This window comes from Ischnura elegans, chromosome 1 (genome assembly GCF_921293095.1).
Source record: "Ischnura elegans chromosome 1, ioIscEleg1.1, whole genome shotgun sequence".
NCBI lineage: Eukaryota > Metazoa > Arthropoda > Insecta > Odonata > Coenagrionidae > Ischnura > Ischnura elegans.
In genome coordinates this window covers 23,128,196-23,154,230 of record NC_060246.1, presented here as the reverse complement: position 1 = coordinate 23,154,230, position 26,035 = coordinate 23,128,196, and the positions used below count along the sequence as shown (strand labels likewise).

General features: G+C 37.7%; 1 protein-coding gene across 3 annotated transcripts in view; it reads right to left on the bottom strand.

Annotated features, from left to right (window-relative positions):
- Positions 1–26,035, bottom strand: part of LOC124157085 (importin-13) — a 47,025-nt gene that overhangs the window by 3,856 nt on the left and 17,134 nt on the right. For 2 of the 3 annotated variants that reach the window (XM_046531565.1, XM_046531575.1), the window contains exons 8-15: positions 25,017–25,275; positions 18,062–18,243; positions 17,733–17,894; positions 14,962–15,156; positions 11,536–11,707; positions 7,383–7,586; positions 6,621–6,776; positions 188–371 (exon numbers count right to left, since the gene is read on the bottom strand). In XM_046531565.1, the coding sequence (XP_046387521.1) occupies positions 188–371; positions 6,621–6,776; positions 7,383–7,586; positions 11,536–11,707; positions 14,962–15,156; positions 17,733–17,894; positions 18,062–18,243; positions 25,017–25,275 (1,514 nt within the window). The remainder of the gene's footprint in view (positions 1–187; positions 372–6,620; positions 6,777–7,382; positions 7,587–11,535; positions 11,708–14,961; positions 15,157–17,732; positions 17,895–18,061; positions 18,244–25,016; positions 25,276–26,035) is intronic. The other variant, XM_046531568.1, reaches the window with a different exon arrangement.

Here is a 26,035-nt window from a genome sequence, read left to right as displayed (position 1 = left end):
CCTTTTACCTCAAGTCATCATTAGCTTTCCTATAACTTACATCCATCAAATCACCACTAATCAATGTTCAAAAATAGCCAGTCTAGGTCAACTAACTAGTTGCCCATTTGGCATGTCACATCTGATAATTGAGAGGCAAGATAAGATGAATGAAGCAATTTTTATCATTAGCCACGAAAAAACAAACCTTAACACTGTTTGGACAAAGAGCTCTTTCTGCTGCCTTGTGATCCTTTGCGATGGAAAATCTTTGGCTTGAGGTCCTAATAGTAGAATATTCATCCATTGACAGAGGCAATCGAAAGACTTCTTGCTTAGAGCCAGCAAGACATCTGACACATGGTCAATCAGAGTCCTCGGGCTATCACGACCTGAAATATTGAAGAACCACAAAAATTTTAGTCTTAAGTTTTGTGAAAAAAAAATGAAAGAGTGAAGAGAGAACTGGAAAAGGATGGTGAGATGAGACCCATTTTTGTAAGTGCAAACACTTCCATAATCACACTAGCCTTTAAAACCATAGTTTCTACTAAATTACTTATGTATTTCTGATAAATTTGGAAAATTTAAATCTTCCGAGTATATGAATACCGGAACTACAAACACAAAATAATGAAATCTACTTTATAACATGCTGAAAAGTATTGAATATGGTGCTACCTGTATACATATTATGAAACAGTGCATAGTTGTCTATGCTCATGAATCAAGAGAGAGGAAAGAAATCAGAAAAACCTTAAGTTTTACAAAATTTGTTTGCAGCTATTTCTCCATACATACACTAAAATTATTCCACTAGATCAAAAATATATATGTATATATATACGTATAATGATATGAGGGTCTCTTAGTAAGCCCTCTTTGAATTTCCCACGCAGAAACTTTAAATACAACAATAATACCATTAACTGCTGTCTATTAGTAAATAATTAAGAAATTTTGATCCGGCAGCATTGATTATTTTGTATTTGATAGTTATTAAAAGCATTGTGGATTTTAACAAAGATTGAAAAATGTGAACTTTGCGTACTGATTAAATATTATTTTTTGCATAAAAAACAATCACCAAAACCGGGAAGGAAAATAGTATGGAAACCCTGTGCCATCCATTTCAATGGTGAAGAATTGATTAACTGAATTCTGCTGAGGTAGTCCCAGTAAAAGTGATTTCGAACATTCAGGACCCCCAAAAGACGTCATCAAACCAAAAATTGTCTAGAATATTCATGCGTAGGTTTCCGTGGCGTTGTACAGTCACTTTCAAAAGTCGGTCCCCATACCTGGCGCAGCCGTCTCCGTTATTCTCCGAAGTCGACCTTCCCGTATTGCTTACACGTTCCTTGTCCACTGTCGATTCGACTTGATCAGGTAGGTAGGTAAAAATGGTGCAACTTGACTACTTTAACCGTCGCGTCGTCAAGAGCCCCACGCACGATTTCAGAGGTAGGAAGGCCGCGTGAACCTCCCCCCCCCCCCCCACACAGCCAAACAATTCCACCACCGAAGAAAGCGGAGAAGAATATATGGGTTTTTCCGGCAAGTAACCCATCGCACGAGGAAGAGAGGAGACATCTGTGTAGTTTGGTAAACTTATACAAAACATACTGTGCAAATAAATTTTCGGAGCATTTCGAGCATGTTACTCCAATATTTTTTCTTCACATCGCCTGGTAAAAAATACGTAAATATATACGCCTATGTAAATATTGTCATTTGCGTCACGGTTACCATCCGTCATCGCGTTCATCCATGCCGGCGGTTAAAGATTTTCAGACATTTTTTCAATGTTTACAAGTTAAATAGCAGTCACTCCCCAAGTAGTAGGTTATTCGGACTACAAGTAGTGCTTACATTTTGAATAACGCAACTTATTCCCATACTGTGAATAGAAAATCAGAAGAAGTTTTTAAATTTTTACCGGTCAAAACTACCGGTACGGCAATTTTTTATGGGAGAAGATAATTTTGCATTATTTTTTCGAATAAGCAATTGGATTGTCTTTAAATTTTATTGAATTGCTTTTAAGGTAAACATAAATTTTCACTAAAAGAAGCAGCGAGATGTTTATTGGCATCAAGTGAAATGGCAGGCTGTTAGACCATAATGCGTCGTAGGAAGTGTTGTCCTTTTGTTTATGGGAAATACTCTTACATTAATATTGTTCATTTTTTTAAGAAAAACAGTACAAGCAACATGTGCGTGGAGTTATGATGGTGAGTCAACCAGTTATGGTGGTCATAGAAAAACATCATTTACCTGCCCTTCTGAATTGAAGATTTTACGAATTACCGTACCTGTGCCCCTCCCAACTTGAACTTACCCCTTTAATTAAAAGTGACGCCCATTCGCATTAGGCCCTTTCATTCTAACCATATCCTTACTTTCATCCTTCCCCTTACCAAAAATCTCTCGACCATGGATAGCACTTCTTCTTTTTTTCCTCTCCATCCTTCTCACCTTTTCCTTTCTTTTTTATACTCACATCTCGGATGCCTTCATTCTTTTCTTGTCCCTCTTTTGTCGTCGCCTAAGTTTCCACACCGTCAAACGCTACATCCCAAGCAGTATATTTGGCAGCTCATAAGTTTAATTTGTATTAATAATGCAGAATTAGTCATTAGGTACCCAACACGGTATATTTTTATCGGATGAATATTATGCGTGCGTAGTTTAGTGTCAGTAGGAATATGATCAGTATTTGTTCGCACGTAAGACTGACTCAAGGTATTCATTACATGAGTGTAAGTTCTATTTATGATGTAAAACCACTTATACATAATAATGTGTAGGATATTGCCCTGCATGATATCAGCAGGCGCCAATTAAGACTGGTTTTAGCAGAAAAAAAAGAAACGAAAAAGGGGGAAGACTTAGGTTAACCTCTCAATGAAGGGGCAAAGATAAAACATATAGTTAAATGCGATGGTGGTTGGCGTAACATGGTGAAACTCCTTCATGATGCACAAAGGTTAAGAAAACACTTAGCTGTTTCACAAAATAAAATATATTGCGACCGGTTTCGATACAGCATATCATCATCTGGCATATAGTATAAATGTGCCTTTAAATGGTAAGAAATAGGCACACAAGTCATGTAATTAATGCTTCCGTTGGTATTTTCATTATAGAAAATATATTTATGGTAACTATTAAGACATTCGAACTTTCGATGAACATAAAGATGTCGGTTAATTACTTCCTGATACCTCGAATGTAAAAGCATTGTTTAAATATTTGTTCATATAGGATATGTTAGTAACGACTGGAATAAATATGATACAGAATTAAACATTGCAATTTAGCGCACATTAATATTTTTGATTTCTCGCGTGATGAGACACGTAGAAAAATGTAGTATAAACCATGGTAAACATATGTATCCTAAGAAAATGGTTAGGAATAATGAATGCGCCAAACAGTGTGTTTGAAATACTTAAACATAGAGAAATATATATTGATGGTGTTGGTAATAATGTGTTAAAGGTATAATCTAGAAGGTTATATTGTAGGAAACTTTTTGAATACTCTTTCAGACGTAAATTCCAATTTTCGTTTCTTCCTCATATGTGCATTGCGACGCAGATACGTCTCGTTATTTTTTAGTGCAAACCAGACTACTCGGAATATCCATCTCAGAATACTATCAGGGTGGGAATCCTTCGACTGAGAACATATGCCTCGCCTTGTGTTGTGGCACTGGGTGTCGGGGAAGTCGCGAAGAATTTAGGAATAGTGAAGAATGCCTCGGGAAGACTTGCGCGGACAGTGAGAGTAAGTCAAACTGGCCCGTTCAAGACACAGAAGGCATAGCCAATACCCAAAGTTCGACCTCCGAGAAAAACGTAGTTGCTCGCGCTGGCCGTGGGGACCTACTTTTGAAAGTGACTGTACATGATGGCTGCCAAGTTCCGGGTTCTCCAGCCGCATCTGTCACTTATCATTGACTACAGTTTCGAAAGCCATCCCGCTTTCATCTTCAGGTGGAAGGTGAGAAGTGTTTGATCTTGGGTTTTCCCGGCGTATCAGTTGCAGAAAAGTTTCTCGGGTTTTCCACCGGTTGATGTCGTCCATGTCTCCCGGGAGACATGGACGGCATCAACCGGTGGAAAACCCGAGAAACTTTTCTGGTGAGAAGCGTTGATTTTTCACTGCCTTATATAGCACTGGCCACCCTCCCCCTGTGCGCTGATTGGTCAGTACTCCCTTCCACATGTTGCTGATTGAACAGCCATTGTCCCTGTTAATATTTGGTGTTCTATGGATTTCCAATGCTTCAACTTTCAGTTGGTTCTATTCCTCGCTTATATGTAAAAGGTGGGTGAACTAAAAGGGAAGTTCTAATTAAATTGGATTTAATTGCTTTCCCTGGAGACGTTTTGGGAATCTTCGTTACTTTCCGGCATTACCACTCCTAAATTTATTTGTGATGAGGAGATTTTTGCAATGCAGATTACTTCGGAGGTTGTATTTAGTTGGATAACTTTGCTCGCTTAAAAAAGAATTCAGTATTGAATTTTTCTTAAGTCATCTCAATAAATTATGTTGATGCTAAGAATATGCCTTTTAAAAAATGAAAAGTATTTCTACTTTTGACTCGATACCTTCCAGGACTCTACCATAACTACCGCGCACAGTAATAGACCTGTTTGGCGAAGGAGACGAAAATAAGTAACAGGAAAACAGTGAGTCCAAATATGAATCTAAAGATAGAAAAAACCTCTCCACAGAGCCCGAAAGATAACACTCCGATGGCCGAACGTCTGCGCCAACGTGTATTACCTCAGTGCATTTCATCCAATAATCTTAATTTTGATAGGGCATTTGCTCCTGGAGTTTGACTCCAGATTTGGAAGCTCAATCACATCCGCGTCGGCTCTTGGTGCCGTGAAGGCAAAGGAAGCAGGTTGCTTCATGTGCCAACCTTCCAAGTTCCACCGACCCGACCCCATCAGTTATGTGGGTCTCATGAGTATCAACATATTATTGAAAACGATAGAACATTTGGGTAATACGAAAAAGGGCTTGATGGAGCACAATACCTGACTGAAATATTTTCCATATTATTTGTGCATTAAGATTTTGATAAGAACGATATCCAGGGAAAACAAAAAATGAATTATCACAATTCAAAATTTTATAACAACAGCAGTGGTTACTAAGCATTAACGTGAGTAAGATAAATATGTCACTGCCATACTATTTATCTGAAAAAAAAATATACCGGAGAGGTTCGAACCACCGATTCATCATCGTCACCCAAGGACAACCTTATCCTTTACCACTAGACCAACTCACTCACTGAATGAAATTGTGTTTCATTAAGAGCTATCCTAAGACATGCAAGAGAACGAACCAGTCTTCTAGAGTCACAAAATGAAACTGAATTTTAACACGCAGTAGCATTATTTGCTGTGATATTGCGGCAGATATTTTACATGTATGGTTTGTTCGGTATCTCTCATCGAAAAACTTCAGCGTTAATTATCAGAAAATATAATTCGATGGATCGCCAATTTACGAGAGAAAGTAAATTGAAGTTCTGAAGGTGGATTTATCATGTAGCGTGAGCGGCACAATTTATGTGGTATTAAATATTGAACATATTCCGTATACATTTCCATTTAATGATGTTGCAAAAAAAATATTATGGGAGGTGGGAATGCTGTTCAAATTTCCCTCCTATTGTTACAATAGAAAATACCGAAACTTAATTTCCAAACGGCAGCAAAAGTGGCGCCGCATCATTCGTTGCAATACTTTAGAATCCGACTGTACATATGACAGGATCTGAGGTATGAGGAAAAGGATCAACAAGGATAAGAAGAAAATTAAGCACTCAAAAGAAGAATATGGGAAGGGATAGTGGAGAAGGAAGAATTACCCAATGATGATAATGAAAATTTGGAGACAGTAATCACAAAATTAAAATAAAATTAGAGTTATACCAAGATTAATAATGGGATTCTCATAAAATTTAGATAACAGAGGGAGAAGTTTGTCAATGGGGATATGGAATTCCAATGAATTACCAGACTCGCACACAGCAAGCGATCCAAGACATGCAGGAGCAAGGGATAATAGAAGAAAGTTTATTACATCACATTTTGCCCCAAGCATGAGTGATAAAGAAGAGTGGATCTATAACAATGTGCAATGACACAAGGGCAATAAATAAATTGATAAAGCATGATTTGCTACCTCTGGAGTAGCAAAAGAATTATTCCAGCAATGTGCTGGAGTAAACTTCTCAACTTCCATAGATATTATGCAAAGTTTTAATTGAATCAAACTACACGGGGACTTAAGGCGATATTGTGCATTTTCGTTTGGGGATAGGATGTACCAATTAAAGTGACTACCATTTGAATGCTGTATCAGAAGCAGTGCACTTGTCAGGGTATGAGTAGGGTGATGAAGTGGGGGGCGGGAGTTATTGTCTAAACTTAACTATCACATCAAAATCATTTGAAGAACATGTAATAAGAGCCTTTGTTTACCTCATATTTATATATATTCCACAATGAATTTTTTAAATAACCTAGTATTTTAATATTAATTCAAATATTTTAATGTACAAAAAAGTAAAATATAAATGTACTGCTATGGAATATCATACTAACCTATGCAGAGTAAAAGGCGCTGGACAAGAGCTTCCCCATAGTTCTGTATTGCAGATTGAATTTCTTTAACTTCACTGCCATGCATGATGAAGTTGGAAAGAAATGAAGAAGTTGACTTGATCACTGGTGCCTCTGGTAAGCTGAGTGCTTCTGTGCCTATAAGTCCATTGTGTCATTCAAAATTAAAACAATCACAAATGAAGACAAGATTACTGCTCCACCACCACAGTACCAATGATATTTTACTCCATTAGGGATTATAACATGCCAAATTCATGACAGCGATTTCATTAAAGCAGTCAAAAATGAATGAAAACAATCAATTCACAACTTAAATTGAAATAACACCATGATATGGACTTGTCTTGATTATGTAGGCAAAGTTTGTTTAGTTTTAATTAGAAAATTTTGATGAGAAAATAAATCACTAGCTTTGAAAAAGAGGTTGAGTTTTTTCTTCAACTTGACTTGACTTGAATTTTGAGACAGCAACGATTTGAAGTGAAATGGCAACATGCTTCACCACCAGCCCCCTCAAATATGCCATCTAATCTTATTGTCACCCATTTCTACATTAAAAAGTCATTTTTGTGAATCGCTAGAAAGCTCACTAAGAAGTGAAAGAGTTAAAGGGTAATTCCACATATATATGCAGAGCCAGTTTTGGTTATTTCACCGGAATGATTTAATTGTGTTAAGAAAGGCAGTATTAATTTTGCATTTGCATGACTTAAAGAAAAAATAGGTGATATGTAAACATACTTGCACGTAGTAAGGTAGATACGTCAACAGGGCTCCCCAGAGAAGCTAATGAACTTGGATTTCTTCGTGCCACCTGGGAGAGAAGGCTGAAGAAGGCCTCCAATATGTCCACACGGTCAGAGGATATTGGGTTTGGGTTACCTGGTAGACATAGGGTGGTCCGGCATATATCTTCCAGGAGATTACCAATAACTGGGGCACCTTCTCCAAAAAAAAAATTCTCCAGTTAAAAAAATAACTTATCACAACATGGTACCTACACAATTAGCATAAATAAATGTTGGAAAAATCTATTAAGTGCTACAATACAAAGGCAATATTGATCCCCAAAAAATAATGTAAAATTTTTTACACTTCTGATTTCAAAAGAGGGTTAAATCAAAGAGTAAATTTTGAAAATTAAAGGAGAAAGAAAATTAATAAAATATACTGGAATCCTAGACTGATAGCTGACAAGTAAAATTTCTGTGATAACTTTTGCGGTATACAGGAGAAGATCGATAATCTGAAAATCTAAATAACGGAATAATCTAAACAAAAGAAGATTTTCCTGAGTTATTCAAAATTTCAATTTTTTAGAGTTACATCACCGAAAATAACAATTGGTTAAATTGTCATCTCAGAACCTGGCTGTCCTCACACTAATAACGTGAGAGCTAGTAACTAATTTCCTGTTTCCTTCCACAAATTATTTCATTTTCTGAGTTGGGATACCTAGATGAGGCAATTTTGCACATCAGAATTCATGGCACGATCGTTCGATCTCTATTCCTCGAACTTCTTGACTTAATTAGGAGATAAATGGAAGTAGGTTGAAAATTACATTTCGCACAACACATGCACAAAGTGACTTAAAATCCATCTGAGTAGATATGCCGTTTTATGAAACATGTGCGGCACACGAATGGCAATTGTTTATTTTCCTCCTTGAAATACAATTGCCAACATTTTCATTGATTGAGCTCCAACCGTCATGAAGAGAAATTCAGCACCTTTTAGGGGGTCCATCAATTATCAAATCAAGGCAATTTTGTACCCCCCTCAGTGAGATATCGTGAGATTTAGCTCAACCCCCCCCCCCTCCCTCTAACCTTATATGAGATTGTTCAAAATGCGTATTTTCAGTGTAAATACATTTACCTATGCTCCATAGTGTTGGATTTATTGGAAAAAAAAATAAAAAAAATATTTTTTACATTATTTTCATTTAAGATTACGTTTCGCTCAATTCAACCCAGTTTTCTCCCAATTTTCACTTTTCTTGCAGAAAAAAATTACGTGACATTTGCCGGGAACGCCTCTAACCCCCATGCGAGAATGGGTGCGAATCGGCTTGATCCCCTCCCCCCCTAAAGGCCTCACATAACTTAGGGATGCCCCCTTATCCACATGCACTCATTTTCCAGAAGTAAGAATCAAAATTTAGATTGAAATACGTTTATTCAGATACCATGTAAAAGCACTATTCCGATCAGAAGTTTGTCTTTTTTTTACAATCCACGAGTGAAATAGCCAGTTGCTTCAGTGGGAGCCTTGATGAAATTTTTATATCAGATAAGTCAATCACTTTTCACAACTATATGTTCTCAATACATTTTTAACACTTCATAATGGCCCTTCTTCGAAACTTGGGATTGAGATAAGCAGATTCATGAAGGAGTGAAAGGCCACCCTGCATTACGTTCTCACGTTGATCTTTGGGCAGGCGACCTACAATGCAAAACCCACAGCCTGTAGGGCCTCTCTCCTTCTAAGTCATGCAGACTAGTCGAAAATTGTTTATGAAGTTAATTCCAAGTAGTTTTTTCCAAAACACTCATGTTCCCCACACTTCTGAGATTGATATTAAATTTGGTTAACATCCACAGTCAGTAATTACTTACGGTAAAATATTCCAAGATTCCAATCGCATATTTACCAATAAGTTTATGCTAGTAGTCATGAAAATGATTAGGAATTTGTGACAGGGGCATGTTGAAAAATATGAAAGGGTGAAATATTGATGTTCCAGTCAGATTGCAAATTTTTTTAGCTATTTTCCTACCATTAACCGGTGGTCTTATCAAGATTACTTTTCTGACTTATCTACCTATGTGATTTATGGACGGAAAACTTTTTCAAAGATTTTGAATCTTCTATATTCACATCTCTAAATTTAACAAATTTGAAAGGGGTTTTCCTCAGTTTTGACTCTTTGTACAACAATGTATCATTTCTGCTGATGCTAATGCACATTCAGAAAAAAAAGTGTTGCAGTGTTGCCAACGTACAGGCAACTGATCTATTCACCGGAAATATCATTAATATGTAATGCATCCGGTCCCAAGCATTCAATATTATTGATCTTTCACTGTATATTTGAAAAAAACTTGACTAAGAATGCCAACATGCATAGGTGTGATTAGGATTACTTCACGTGGGTTCCAAGAGTGTTTAAGAGCATTCCCCAACAAATTACTTGAATTCCATCTCTTACACAAATGATTCTGAAAAAAAGGATCCAAATGAATATAAAATTTCTAACATATTTTTCATGCCATTATTACGGTTCAACTCAACTTGCCATAAAAAATCAAGAAATGTAATTCAATGTAATCATTGTGAGTCTTATAACTTGATGAGAAAAATGGTCTTAAAGTTTAAATATGTACTACTATTTATACTAGGTTGTTAGGGTTTTCAAGGCTACTTTTGTGCCCCTTGTGGAGATCGTGTGAGGATGCCATGGCACCCATGCCACCCACCGTGTACAACACAATGGCAATGCACATATTTTAAGGCTGGAAATTTTTCCCAAGCACTTCATTCATTTAAACACTATCCAAAATAATAAGTATGTACACCCCATTTCTGAATTCTCAAATTTTTCCATCTATTGTACCATTTTATTTGAGTCCCATCAATTTGTCATTTTTACAAAATAATCCCTTAATTTACACCATTTCATTATGCTTTCTAATATTCTGGCCTAATTCTGCTAAGTATTAAAAAAAATCTATTCTTCAGGAAGATATGTCCCACCCTCATCATGTATGCATTGAGGGTGGAGCAAACATACACCCCATTGGAAAAAATCTGCTGATTCAATAGAAAATTTCAATTGAATGTGCCAATTTTCAATTGAATTTCCTTGTATTCAATTGAATTTCCATATATTGAATTGAAATCTGTCACTTATCAATTGAACGTGATTGAATATTTCCAACAGGGCATAAATCGGGTAAAGTCAAGTACATATCTAGAATGAGCTCAAAGCCATTGATGGGAAATTGCCAAAGAGTAACTAGCATATATCAAGCAGTTAGCAGGAAGGTACTCAGATGAAAAAGTGAAAGAGATATGTATGTACAACTTTTCACATCTTACTGATATTCCATTCATTATGAGAGGTATTCAGGGAGGGGAGGGGTGTGTGAGTGAGTAATGTGGGTGGTCAATTTGAAACTAACCCAATCTCATGTTGACAAATATCACATCATTTTGTTCCACAATAAACAGTAAATTCATTACTTCATTTTCAATTTTCTCGCAGTAATTCTAGTCTAAGCCCTTATTTGTATCAAATACTAATGCTAAATAAAAATAATTAGGCATATCATGTTTATTTGAAATAAATCCCATACAACCAAGTGCATATCAATGCATTAACACTAAAAATACACATTTTGAAATATCTCATTGAGTTTAGGCGGGGGGGAGGAGGGAGGAAAGTATCAAAACATCCCGCCATTGAGGAGAAGGGGGACGAAAATCACCAAAACTGCCTTACATAATTCGTGGAGTCCCCTTACACTGCACCATTCCATTATCAGCAAGTGAATAGATTTTGTCCAGAAGAATTGATCTGGATTACTAAAAACAGGGAGGGCTTAAAAAATAAGACTATTTACCACACATCAACCATTGTCCTGTCTAAACCTTAATCTAGCACAGAAGTTCCAATGGGCCAAATTAAAAGTATGCTCGACTTAAATTGGTAAATAACACATTTGAAAGTGGGTCACCAGCTTCAGCATTCTCCACAAAAGTAACATAGGTGAAACATTAAAAATTTAAACACTGACCATTCAATGGAGTCTTTGTATGACTACAAAACAGCTCATCTCATTCAAAATTTGGTAGTGTTTATGAGAAAAACATTTCCCATACATACCTGAAACTTTATTGGAGCCAAACATAACAATCAGGTGTCGAGCCAAATCAAGCATAACAGGATGCTGATGAAGAACGTATGATGTTATTAAGAGATGCATAACTGCAGGCAATGCAGGGATAATATCATCCAAAAGAGTAGTTGCCGCATTCTTTGGGACAAGAAAAACAGCCTAGGAATAATATAAATAACTATTATTAACATTAGACGAAATAAAATCAATGGTAATAATTATGATCCATAATATTTTAATTACATTTATAGAATTTTATGGCTTCAATAGCAATTAAAGCAAAATATGTACCATCCCCAACAATTTACTAACAATGCACGGAGAAAAACTTTGATAACTGAACTTTTACTGTCACCTTGAGTGGTCAAGGGCTAGGGGCGTCTAACCTCTTTGACCTCCAATGCCAAAAAAAGTACATCAAGTGAGGTTTACCAGCCAAGTCCGCATGTAACCTGCCACTCATTCAGCCCTGAGGATGGAGTACGACTCGTACCCCAAAACGTCAGCAGCCATAAAAGAATTACCTGGAGGAGCACCCAAACAGCCTTCACTACATACCAATATCCTGAATATTTTGCCTTTGTGCATTTGATGCAAGGCATGCAAGTTATTTTTCCATGATTTTTGAAATCAACTCCCACAATCAGATACATATTGATGCAAAACATGGGTGAGGTTATAAGGCCTAAAAAGGTTTGCAGCCTTTCAAATGAGCTGACTTTTTGCCTGCTGCTATACACGGCATGGCACCGTTCTTTCAACTTACCATAGGACTCTATGGATGTCTTCAAACCAGTTGAAACACGCCATTGATGGCATTGCACCTACTTCAATCCAACCCAACAATGCACCATGTACAGCATGAAACACACACAATGCTACAATGAGGCCACTTTCAGACGGAATGACTTTTTGCTGGACACTATGTGCCGTGCCGTGAATGGCGGACGGCAGAAAATTGTTTCGTCTGAAGGTGGTCTTACAATTGAACCATGTACATATACAGTAATTCTTCCACATACGAGCAAGATGCTTTCCGAGAACTTGTTCATAAGTTGATAAACCTATGCAAGGCATCGAAAAGCGTGATTATCCTGCAAAATGCAACACTGCATTTTGGCTCACAGCCACTCAATGGGGGAGAACCGAATCGAGAACCAAAAAACTTTAAGAACAGACTCATTCTTTTACAAAAGCATTATATCCCTTCATAACTGCTGGTTATGCCTGCAGTGTAAACCTGATGTCGTGGAAGAAAGGACACCTATCCTAGCAGAATATCTTAGGAAGTATTCTGCACATGATATAACGCAGACGTAATGGAACTCTTTTACAACCTATTCCCCTAAAAATGCTTGTAGTACAGGGCTTTTCTTGTGATGATGCTTCTAGAGGCAGGTACAATGCCCTGTTAGCAATGACATCTCTGACAAGCTGATGTTGCACTTTTAGTTTACTTAATTTAAAAAATTCTGCATTCTTTTACGTGTTTCGCAGTCATTATTGAGGATGTTAAATCAATGAATTCAGACCTGTAAGTTTTGTCAGCCTTAGGGTCCATCAGATGCATATGATTTTTCATTCCTTTGTTGCGTATTACCCATGCGTGTTATATATTAGTTACACTTTCTTGCAGCTTGCTTTTGTTTTCCTTTAGTGACAACAGCATATTATCTGCATTACATATATTTTTCATGAAATAATATCAAGTTAATATCTCTCTTACATTACCAATTTTAATTCAAATTGCTTTTATTGCAGTGCCGTCAATACACTCAATGTATAATTTCAATGACGTCGTGGCAATAGCACTCAAAATAGACCTTTTTTTGAAACAATGGCAATTTTTATGACTTCACTATGCATGCTATACAGACTTTTTACAGTAGATAGTGAAAATATTACATTATATGATAGAAAAAGTCTTCCTCCAAGGTAGGATCATTGTACCACCTTCCATAATTTTCGTCTGCAGAAAAAAATGCGATATGTTATTTCACATAACTTCCACGAAACGTAAAGGAACAGTAAGCATACACCAAGCATTGGAGCTATTGAATAACTGCGACACAGTTTTTGAATAATCCGCGGCAAATATCAAAATAAAGAATTATCATGTAAATGCACTAAACACATAGAAAAGTGGCTAGGTCATTTGTATATTGTGATAATGTTTGAGAAAGCAATGCTTTACATGATATTTATTCAGTTTGGCACTTATAAATTGAATGGTTAATTTGTTATTTAGGTAAGGAAATTAAGCAATGCAAAAAAACATCGCCTTTCCTCTGGATTTATGCTTAAGTTTATCGGAAAGAAGTATCTCCATCACCAGACCAATCCTGTTCCTACCGTTGTCTTGTTGTCAATAGGTTTATTGGCATTATTTGCTCTACCTCTGGATAAGCAACAATTCACTACAGTGAGTGCTCACTTGAGCACCGTGGGGTCTCATTTTATTGAGGTTGCACAGTAATTTATTCACCAAATGTAAGCGTTTAACTCCCTCTCTCTCTGCAAACTACTATTTTAACACAAATAAAGATTAAATTGACTAATAACTACAACAGACTAGATAATAATAACAATTTTATGACAAAATCTTTGTTATTACGAAGTTACGTCACGTCCTGACAATAGGGTATGATAACATAAGGGAAAAAATTATAAAAAACCTCTGGTTTTCCCATTGAATTGATAAGCCAGAGCACCTGCCATTATTCGTTGCTCTCATACTAGTAATTACTGTTTTTTAAGGGGATGGCTAAGATTTTAATTGGGTTCAAGCAGGAATTTTGCATCTGGGCTGGGGTTGAGGCAATTAGGATAGCAAAACAGCAAAAAGGTGACTAGAGGAAAGTAAAGCTGAAAGGGATGGAAGTGCACCCTAGCTGGATCCACCCCTTGTACCTGAATTAATTCCTTCATTTGCTATGAAGACAAACTGTGGAATGATTATGTAAGAACATTGTTATCTCGGCAGAGTTGTGCATCTGCCCTTACATTGCTATCACCATATTTTTCTTGTTTCACACTCCCATTTTTTGCCCTGTACGAGCATCTTTTTTATACTTCTTGGCTTTTTTTCAAGTCTCAGTTACATAAACTACGACTGTCAAACCATTCAGACTTTTTGATAAGTGCCCTTGGAGTGAAGAATTTTCAAATGATATACATAGTTTTCTGTATATATTAACTCAGAAGCAGTGATAGTTACACTGTGGATACATCTTAAGATACAATGAGATTTCATGCAGCCAATAAGGCTAACTACATGAAGATGGAAAGGAGTCTTTCTCTACTCATCTTAGAATGACTTAGGACCAATTAAAAACGAAGTACCAAAATTAACTTTTTTGTAGTTATTGACGTATTTATTTTGCATCATGCTGCCAACTAAGAAAAGAACTCACCTGCATAACAGCTTCATCATAGTACCACTTGGCAGATATTTCTTCCAATATTGGGAATATCTGCTGGAGATGAGGAAGGAGGATTGGAGCCCAAGGAGAAGTGCCAGCATTATCAGACTGGATATACATTGCAGAAAATAGAGCAGCAATCATTCTGAGACGCACCACAATTGATGCCTTGACAGCAGGAGAAGGCTGATAGGAAGGGAAAAATAATTTTAATAACAATGTTAGTTAAAAATAGAGATTCAATCTATAATAACTCCCATTGCAATGGTCATTATTAACCAATTTAATAAATGAAGAAATGCATGCTCTGTTTCACACAATCCACCCTTCCCAAAGCCATACCGACTTTCATCTGCCAAGGAAGAGCATAATAATCCAGATGACGACATTTCAAAGAATGTTGCCCATAATCCTAGTTAAAGGCATTGATTTCCTTAGTATTGTCTATTACCCTTTCTTCACGATAGATGACCTTTTCTATTTTCCATTTGTAGGTGACAAACAGAAAATTAACCACCTTCAAGTGGCTAAAGTCAGTATTTCTCTGGAAATGCCTGCCTCAGATGATGTGACACCTCTGCAGGGGTGGATTTAGGGTAATGATACCCAAATTTTATTTAAAATACAGTAAAACTTTGATTTTACGCAGTTGGAGGGACCGAAATATGGGCACTGTGTAAAATCAAAGTGTGTAAAATCAAGAGTTGGTATTGAGGAGGAGTATAATTTTCAGGATAACACTTGCTCATTATTTTTAGAAGGCTTAGTCATACCTTTTTGTACATATAGTTCTCATTTAAGCCAGAAACGGAACCAGAAAAAGTCTCATATGTGAAGTTTTCCGGTAAATGAGCATGAAATCCTTTTCAATCACATCAGATATATGTTTCCCGGATTCAATTACTCATTTGGAGGCAAGAAAATGAAGGCTAATTATTTACTCACAAGCAACACCACAGATGACGTGCTACCCTAAGAGAAACAACGTTGCATTCCTGAACGATGTTTCCCATGGTTGAACAAAATGGTTGAATTGCCAGCATTTCTAGCACTAAGATTACTTCTGTTACCTAGGAGAAATTTCAGAATGGTGATACTAAATGCTCGCAGAGAAGCTAATTTTCGAAAATATTCTCATTGAAAGCAGTTTTCAGGATACCCGTTTAACCACTTGCAGACAAACAAAGATTGGAGATTGAAAAAATGAGATATCTGAGGACAGTTATCCACATTGACCCCATTAAGAGGGAGCAAAATTTCGCTAATACATCACAAAGGCTTTACACCCTGAGCCTGGGTTCCTGGCAGTAGCAGAAACTTATCACAGATGGCCCTATCCCAACTTGAGTGTAATGTGGAGGGCACTTCCAGTGCACCACTCTGTCCATTAGATGGGACGTTAAGTCCTGGTCCCTTTTGAGCTTATCATTACAACCTGGCTAATGCCAACATAGAGTTCCTATCCCCCCAGCCCTTACTTCATGGCTCTAATGACCCCAGCTGTCGGTTACCTCCTTCCAAATAGCATACCATAGATAATACGGAGCACACAGGACCCGGGATATTCGGAAGTTCAGATTTTTCCGGTGTTTAGATCACTGTTTTTAAGTGAACTATTTAGATAACCGAAAACTACCGTCATGCCGCCAGTGATGAATAAAAAAATGATTAATAGTGCGAAAAAGTTTCCCACTTTATAATTTTTATGCATTAAAAAGGCATTTTCCCATGAAATTTTAGCATTAGTAGATTGAATCTACCGGGTATAGCTTCTCTGTCGGCATTCTTCCGCAAATTCAGCACCAGGACCTTCGACTCACAAGCCGTACGTGACTCATCTTCACGTAATATTTTGCTTCCCCATATCTGATAACAACACGTGTTGTTATCAGATACCGGTACCGGACCCTTTTTGTATTTCGATTTAATGGTACTAAGCCATTCCTTTTTAGTTTAGTTCCTCCATTCCTTAGGAGTTTAATGGGACTGCCTTATCATTCACGTCTTCAATTTTACTTCAATGAGTACATGACGATTCACGACGTGAGTTATTCTCCGAGGGCATATATTTCCGTTCCGTTAAAAATAAAAACTTGCTACCTAGCGGAGTTAAGCTAATAGCTATTCAAGTTCCAACTATGTTTAATTTAAACCCACTGACAATGAGATACAAGTTGAGTCATTTCTGGTAAGCGTGCCGCGCAAGCAACTTTCCCTCGCCTCCATTCGTCCCGCAGATGTAGTTAGCCCGCGGAATGAGATAATGCATGCTGCTTTTACCATCGTCTTGAATCACCACTGACTTACGTCCATACTAGAAGTACGACTATCTTTTTTTGGATCACCTTGGAAGCCAAAATTTTGGCACGGGAGGATTTTTAACGACTCATTTCGCCGTTATATCTCGCTGGGGCGACGGAAAACATTGGCAAAATTCTAGATAACCTTCCATTAGGGATAGATATATATTCCGTAGTTCATAATTTCGGATTAACGGCCATCTACTGTAATTACAATAAATATATTATAAACAGCGTCGATCAATCAGTCGAATAATAAACGAAAGGTGATAATGTTAATTTCTAATGTTAATCATTTGTCTTAATCAAAAGTAGTTATGCATACACAGCGATTGCCGTGTGTTTTAGGTGTCGATATCCTTCTACGGCAAATTTGAACTAAGAGTGATATTCGGGTTCGTAAAGGAGCCTGAAATAATTAATAACATTAATTTTAGGAGACAAAATCCACAAAATACTTACCACTCCACCATTGAGTTGACGTAGATGATTCAAAAAAGGCATGAGCAGATTGTCAAGGAATGGTGCAGTATCTGAGACAGAGAGACAAGACATAACTCTGCCTACTACATACATGAGTCTTATTGTCTCTGCAGGCCTCAATGTCCCCTGGCTAATGACTTCCTACTCCACATACAGGAATAAGCACATACAATGGAATTAGTGGTGGCAAAGATGGTTAAACTCTGAAAAATGAATTCCACAAAATCATGGCTTCCAATTGATAGTAATTTCCCATTTTGAACCTTAAGTTGGAGCTCAATTAAGACAAAAAATAACAGAAAGCTCACCTGTGAAGCATTGAGAATGAGGTGAGCATACGGCATAAGACCTGCACTACAATCTCTTGATAGGTCCTTCAGAGCCATGGTGGCACTTGGAGCAGTTTGTACATTTGATAATCCTTGAACCAAGAGGGGGAGGACTATTCCCACAGCTCCAGGATGATCATTGAGCCACTCTGCATGAGCTCCTAAAAAGTAAAAGTCACACATTTCCCATAGAAAAAAATAGAGGCAGAAGGGAAATTTGGTATTTTAATTACTCCAATGAAGTAAGCCGAAAAAAAACTTTTAAATATGAATTCAAAAGTTAATTTGAGAAAATGAGATCACAGAATTTGAAAATATCAATCCTTAATACCACAAAACAAATTAAAAGATCAATACAGCCAAGGGAACAAACGATATTTAAAAGAAACATATGCATTAAACCCAAGTTTATTTTAAAATGGCTCATTGATAACAATGAGAAAACCTCACTAACCAACAAAGAAGTCTTCAAACTATAGCATTATGTCAGTTTTCAATACTTAAAGTCAACAATTCCTTCATGGTTTCAGTCAATGAGTATTCAGCAAATAAGAACCACATAAAAGAAAAATTATCAAAATTTGCAACCAACGCTAAATTATGCACAACTGCAGCATCCCCATTAACTCCACAATAAAGCAGACAGTAGTCAAAACAAGTTGTGAATAATAATATTCACTAACTCTTGGTTAACTATGTGGTATTCCATTATTTCCTGGATATAGACAGTTACTTATACCACTTATTTTATAAGAGCGCGACCCGGGTTTCAATGAGTAATCATCATCATCAGGCGCTAATTATAATTTGTTTATCTTGTTGTTAATCTTGTTGTTACCTAGTTACTTGATGAATTTTAAAACGGACGCCAGAATAGGTGAAAAGGATGGGTAGAGGTATTCATTGGCGCTCTTATAAAATAAGTGGTATAAGTAACTGTCTATATCCAGGAAATAATGGAATACCACATAGTTAACCCAGAGTTAGTGAATTTTGTTCGTGAAGCAAGTACGGCTACTCAAGTAAAGTTATACAGAAAGTTATCCATCAAGAAACGGATCACCTCTCTCAATATTTACTTCAACAGCATGTGTCTTCGGCAGAATCTTACCCCATCTTACGTGAACATCACAACATCTTCACGGTCACCAGCTGCCATCCATGCCGTTAGGAAGGCTTCAAGTGAATGGATTCGGAGAGAATTGAGAAAATGGTACAGAATCCGAGATAGCATTTCTTACTATCTATTCGTTTTGCATGTTGAACTTACGCATTCCTTGCACACTGTGGAATGGTCAGCTATAGATGATTATGTTCGTCAACTCAGCAGTGTTGCAGCTTTTAAGAAACGTGAGATACTAAATCGTAAAATACTGCGGTTGAAAGGACGGACGACGGCTGCGATCGACGACGTCAATGGAGCACCACAATGCCATAAATTCCACCAGAGAGTATTAAATCTATCTCATCGCAAATTTGAAGTGGAAGAAATGGATGTCCTTTCTAAAGGGCTAAAGTACGCCCCTCCGATTCCTATAACCCGTAGTGACCTGGAAACGTTAGCGATTGAGTTCGATGTTGCCCTTAAACGAGTGGATACAAGCCTCAAACATGTTGTTGCCCACGAGATATGTAAGATTTATCCAGCTATATGTGACTCACGACCTTCTAGAGATGCAGTGCAAGTGATGAAAACAGTTCGATCAATTCAAAGACAGCTAGTGACTGAAGATTTGGTGATTCAGAAAGCTGATAAAGGAAATTGCCTGGTGATTTTGAAGCGGGAGGATTATATTAAGAAGTGCTATGAATTTATTCAAAAATCAAATTTGTCACTGTTGGAGAAAGACCCTACGCAGAAGTACCAAAAATCTATCAGAGATGTCATACGAAGCTCAAAAGAACTTTTCCAACCCAAAGATAAGCATTTTTTGTTATCTAAAAACCCTATTCCTCCTAGGCTTTATGGGCTCATTAAAATTCACAAACCGGACGCACCAATCAGACCAGTGGTGTCGAGTATAAGCGCTCCAGCGCACAAACTTGCCCATACCTTGACTCAACTGATCTCGCAGCACTCTGCATTTATGTCTAAGCGTGGTATCAAAAATTCGCTTGATCTTGTGGACAAAATTAAAGACATCATACCTCCGAAGAACTCAAGACTAGTATCTTTTGATATCGTCAACCTTTTCACTTGTGTGCCACCAGAGGAAGCAACCGGCCTAGCAATAGATCTCCTGGGGGCAGCCAATATTGCAAAGAAAATGAAGGACGAATTATCCACCCTTCTCAAAATATGTGTGGCACAAAATTATTTCAAGTTCGATGGTAAATTTTACAAACAAAGTAGTGGCCTCGCTATGGGCTCACCACTTTCTCCGTTGCTGGCAGATGTTTTTGTTGATAGTTTGGAAAGGAAAATTTTTAGCTCAGGGCATAGCCTACTAAATTCTGTGGTATACTGGTACCGGTACGTTGACGATATTATTGTGCTTTGGAATGGAACTGATCGGCAACTGGATATGTTCTTGAGTTTTTTGAATGACATCCATCCAACAATTTCATTTACCTGTGAAAGAGACTCCACCCATTGCTTAAATTATCTGGATCTTACAATCAAACTCGATAAATGCCGGCATTCCTTCTCCATTTTTCGGAAACCCTGTTATACCGATCATGTCATCCCAGCAAGTTCAAGACACCATTACTCACACAAACTTATGGCTTTTCATTCCATGATTCATCGCCTGTTAAGCACACCACTTTCCAAAGAAGACTTTAAGAAAGAAATCATCACCATTAAACAAATTGCTTCTGCCAACGGTTATTCTCAAAATTTAATAGATAAACTGATTTTAAAAAAACAGAGAAGATTGGCTATCGACCAAATGTTTTCGGCAGACGAGGATAAAAAGTGGTGCACAGTGACGTACCTCGATGCACTTTCTCTGAAAATGGCTCATCATTTACCCAAGGACAAATTCCGCTTGGCTTTTAAACCTTATTCCACCTTAAGGAGACTGATCGTTAAATGCAAGGACCATATAGACCGATTGGATAGATGTGGAGTATATTCTTTGAAATGCAGCGATTGCAATGGCGTATACGTGGGACAGACAGGAAGAAGTTTTGAAATCAGGAAAAAAGAACATTTAAGTGCTTACAAACATAATAAAGATGAAACGAGTAATTTTGCTAAGCACTTAATATGTAACTGCCACAGAAGCGATTTTAAAATGAATACTTTAAATTTTTGCAATGACCGCCGACAACTGGATTCTAGGGAACAGTTAGAAATTTTAAAAATTATTGAAAATCAAGATAGTACCCTTATAAATGAATACCTCTACCCATCCTTTTCACCTATTCTGGTGTCCGTTTTAAAATTCATCAAGTAACTAGGTAACAACAAGATTAACAACAAGATAAACAAATTATAATTAGCGCCTGATGATGATGATTACTCATTGAAACCCGGGTTGCGCTCTTATAAAATAAGTGGTATAAGTAACTGTCTATATCCAGGAAATGTGAATAATAATATCTTGTATGAAATGTGGCATGTTATGGCGGAAGTTATGTATGAGTATTAGTTAAATAAGACATTTCAATATTTTCACTGAATTTACGGCACGACATACACAACACATTTCGTTGTTGGCACTTGAGAATGTGGTTGTAACAATAAAACATGTTGAGCAAAATTAAATTGAGAGGAAATATTGCATTGCCTTATCTAACTACATTGCTCATCAGTGAATTACCATACAATCAGACGAAATCTATTACTGTCCAGTCAATAGTATTGCTGCACAGCAATTTCATAATTGCTAAGTGCTTTCATAATTCCCATCATCACTCTCAATTTATAATTGACTTGATGTTCCTTACTCCAAAATCTGTCATAACACATCTTTCTTAACTCCTCCATTTCCTGTGGGAAGGGAAATATGGCATCGGCCCATTCTTTGGCCGCATCCTCTAACATCTGGTAAAATAAACGGGTTCTCAACCGCTGAGGAATGGCATAGATAGAATAATGATTCTCTACCCCTCTCATGAATGCCTCTGGGTGTTCGTAAGATCTCCCTCGGAATTTAAGATTTGAGGGAGGGTTGGGGAAAGCTGAACTAGTTGTGCTATTAGTTCCTCCTAGGTGTAGGTTAGAAATCTCATTAATAACATCCTCTAATTTCTTCCCCTGTTGCGCTGTACTTTTTGTTACCCCCACTATTCTTTCATCAACTACATCAGTGATTTCCTTCTTCACCTCCTCAATCTTATCCTCGATGTTTTCTACCAACTCTTTCTTTACTTCCTCAACACGGACTCTCATCACTCCCTATCTTTTTATCCATGCTGTTTTCTAATCTCTCACGGGTTCCCTCACCTTCCTCCCTGACTTCATTGATCTCCTCTTTAATTTTAACCCAATTACTCTCAAACTTTTCTGCCTGCCTGTTAAATTTCTCATTGATTTCTTCTCTTAATCCCGCGAAATTATTCCCACTCTCTTCAGCTTGCCTCCTACTCTCTTCTGCTTGCTTTTCAAGGGTCTCGGCTTGTTTCTCTAGCATTTCTGCTTGTTTATCAAGTTTCTCTGCTTGTTTGGCAATTTCACCTTTCACCTCCGATAAGCTATTCCTACTCTCTTCTGCCTGTTTATCAAGTTTCTCTGTTTGCTTCCTACTCTCTTCTCTCATTCCCGCAAGCAAATCAAACAATTTCTGCACCTCACTCGGGTTTTCTAAACCTCCTAAGGCTTCACCTTCCGGCCTACTTTCTGATTCACCACCTCCTACGATAGGGTCGCCTTCATCACTAGAAATATCAACTATCCCTACCGACTTCTCTCCCTCTGACTCGTCTTCATTATAGGCACTCGGCCCCCTATAAGTCTGGAAACTTTCGCCCTTGAGATCCATTACGTTCTAAATTACTTTGGCAAATCACTGAAAAAAAATTGGGAGGATACGACAATAAACTGGGATTCGCGGACAGAATATCGTAATGGACAATGAACTCGGGATCTCAGATTCAAATTTGAATTACGCAGACAGAGAAAAATCACACAACCTGTTGGAAAAAAACACTTCCAAGTAAAATTAATTGTTTGAGGCGTAACTTGGTGAAAGCGATTCATAATTAAATTAAGAAAGAAGAACTTTGTACTTTCACAAATCATTAATCATTACTTCCAAGTAAAATAACTCGGGAAAGAATCGGAACTATGACGCAACCTAACAGTGAAATCGTAGCAACCGCCTTCCCATCTAACAATGCCCCGCGTTCGGTCGCCAATTATGTGTAACCCAGCCCGTCCGTCCGGGTTTCACTTTCAGAGGGGAAGGGGGAGGATAGTTTGGGAGGGATCGCTCAAGGTAAGCGGGTCGTGGTTCGAGGGCAAGGGGAAATGGAGGGGGGGAAAAGGAAATGGAAAAGTAAGTTGGGGTAGGTTCACTTGCTGAATGGAGGCTGGCGCGTACAAAATAATGAAGGCTTACGTAACAGTTTACAATTCCAACAACACGTTTAATGTGCACTTCAATTGGGAAATGTTCCACAAAATACATAAAAAAATGACTCTTTGAATAACCAAAATTAAACTACTGCTACTGGCCAGTTAAGTACCTTGTAACAACAATTAATAAATGACAGAAAAGAAAATAAACCCTGATTACAATTGTTGACGTGAAATATTACAAAAATGCTTGAAAAATGACAAACGCCAATTCCAAATTATCACTTATTGTCCTACTAACTACAATTAACCATTCACACACACACACGGGGACACTTAGAAAAAAATATATTAAAAAATGTACGGGAATATATCACTGTTCTTCTTCTCTTGAATGGAAGAGAGAGGGGAATGGGGAATGGGACTCTTCTGATTCTGCTGAAATTTGGGGATATTGGTGGCTAGAGTACTTATCGCTCTTGCGGAGTTGCTGGTGGAGAAGATTTCCTCGGCTGGCTCGATATTGCGACTAGTATCGCTGTGGGATGAGAGAACTCCTTCGTTGGCACCGTGGATTGACGTCTTCTGCTGCGCGTGCTAGGAAGATACCGTCTTATCTCCTCTTTCCAAAGTCACCGCCGTTTAAATCTCGCGTCTTCTACCACGCTGGGCTGCCTCTCTCTCTCTCCTCACAGGATGGATGAGTCGTACAGCAGAGCCTTCGCCTGACTCTCCAGCAAAATAGTCCCTGCACGTCGCCCGCACTCCGCTTATATAGCCACTTTCTGGGAGGGGGATGAGTGAACGGAAAAACCCAAGGCATCGGGTTTTTTCGGCTATTCTTCCGTAGGGGAGGGGGGGGGGGGGTTTCTGTGGAGGGCGAGGTTGGAGAGTTTCATTATCTCCGTACGCAGGTGTTCCGGCTTCACAGTGGGGTGGGGAGAAACATGCTACGAATCACGTAGACAACGGAACTTTCCACACTTCGTAGACGGAAGAATCGTGGGAGGGGTGGGGGATGGAAAAATACAAAATCTAGTCATTCACACTTCACTTCACATTCACACGCACACATTCACACAAAATTACATAAGCATTTATACGAAATTAAATAACCCTTTACAATATTTATACAACCCTTCATAATTTACGCAAGCCTTCCCTACCTCGTAAACGCCTCTTTAACAACATGAACCAAGCCAAACGGCAATGGCTACAGTGCATAGTACACATTCAGAGCTTTGAGACTGCTACAGATAGACATTACAATGTACTATAATGTATCTGAACTTACTCATTCTTTTTTTTGCTATTTGAATTAATTTGATTGACTCTTTAAAACTAACGGAGTGTTTTTTTTAAATCCTATTGCATCATCTCTAGGCACCTCTTGAATGAATGCATGTTATCTTTTCAGGTTTTCAGGATTTACTACAAATTACTAAGTCAAGGAGTAGAAAAAATACTCACCAATTACTTCTAGAGCAGTGGCAAGGAGTCTTGGATTTGATGAAAGACTCAGGGACCCCACTGCGGACATGCACTGAGAAATGTTAGAGTCAGCTTCAGACTCGCCCCGAGCACACTCAGCAATTGAAAGTAAAGCATGTAAACAAGCTTCTAATGGCTGCCACACACAGGGATTTCTACGATGAACTTCAAGTTGCTCATTTAATCTTGACAGAAGTTGCTTTGACAGCGACTCATGCAACATCCCATGGCAATAAGTCTGAAAATTTAAATTTATTTCTACAAATAAAATACGACACAGAGATCATCGTAGAAAGACAAAAACATATGGCACACACAAATTAGTATTTCCCATCCAAGAAGATATTACCTCATTTATCGCAGGTAATAACTTTTGCAGAGAGCAGGTGGTGCAGGTGAATTATACAGAAGGGAAAGATAAGGATATGTTTTCACCTACACTTTAACCTTGATATAATCAAATACAAGGGTTTCAAAGAGCTGTGATTTCAATACAATGAAATAAATCAATGTGAAGCTAAATTTCTTTCTCAAAATTTTACATAACAGAACTTATACTTTTAAGTTTCAATGAATCCAATAGAATTCATTAACAATCGACAACTTCTTTGAATTAAGTTATAAGTTATTAATTTAGGTATACCAGGACTAGCTGCTATGATATGTTTATGAAGTCACCCGCATGGCACAAATTGCACAAAAATTCCACAGAAAAAATCATTAGCCTTGACTGGGATTTGAACCCAGATCCCTCATTTCCAGTCGAGTGCTTTAGCCAGTTAAGCTACCAAGGTAACATTCGCATACTTATTATTTAGCTCTTTAGACATAGATGTGTTCTAGGCTACTTGCTCTACATCCTATCAGCAACAAGTGCTTGCAGAAGCTATGCGCCAGGATTTCAGCACAGTGATAAGACAGTAGGGTGGTTTCTCATTATTTCTTATTGCCTAAATCGAAAGATTATTACTTCTGGATGTATTTCACGCTTTTAGATT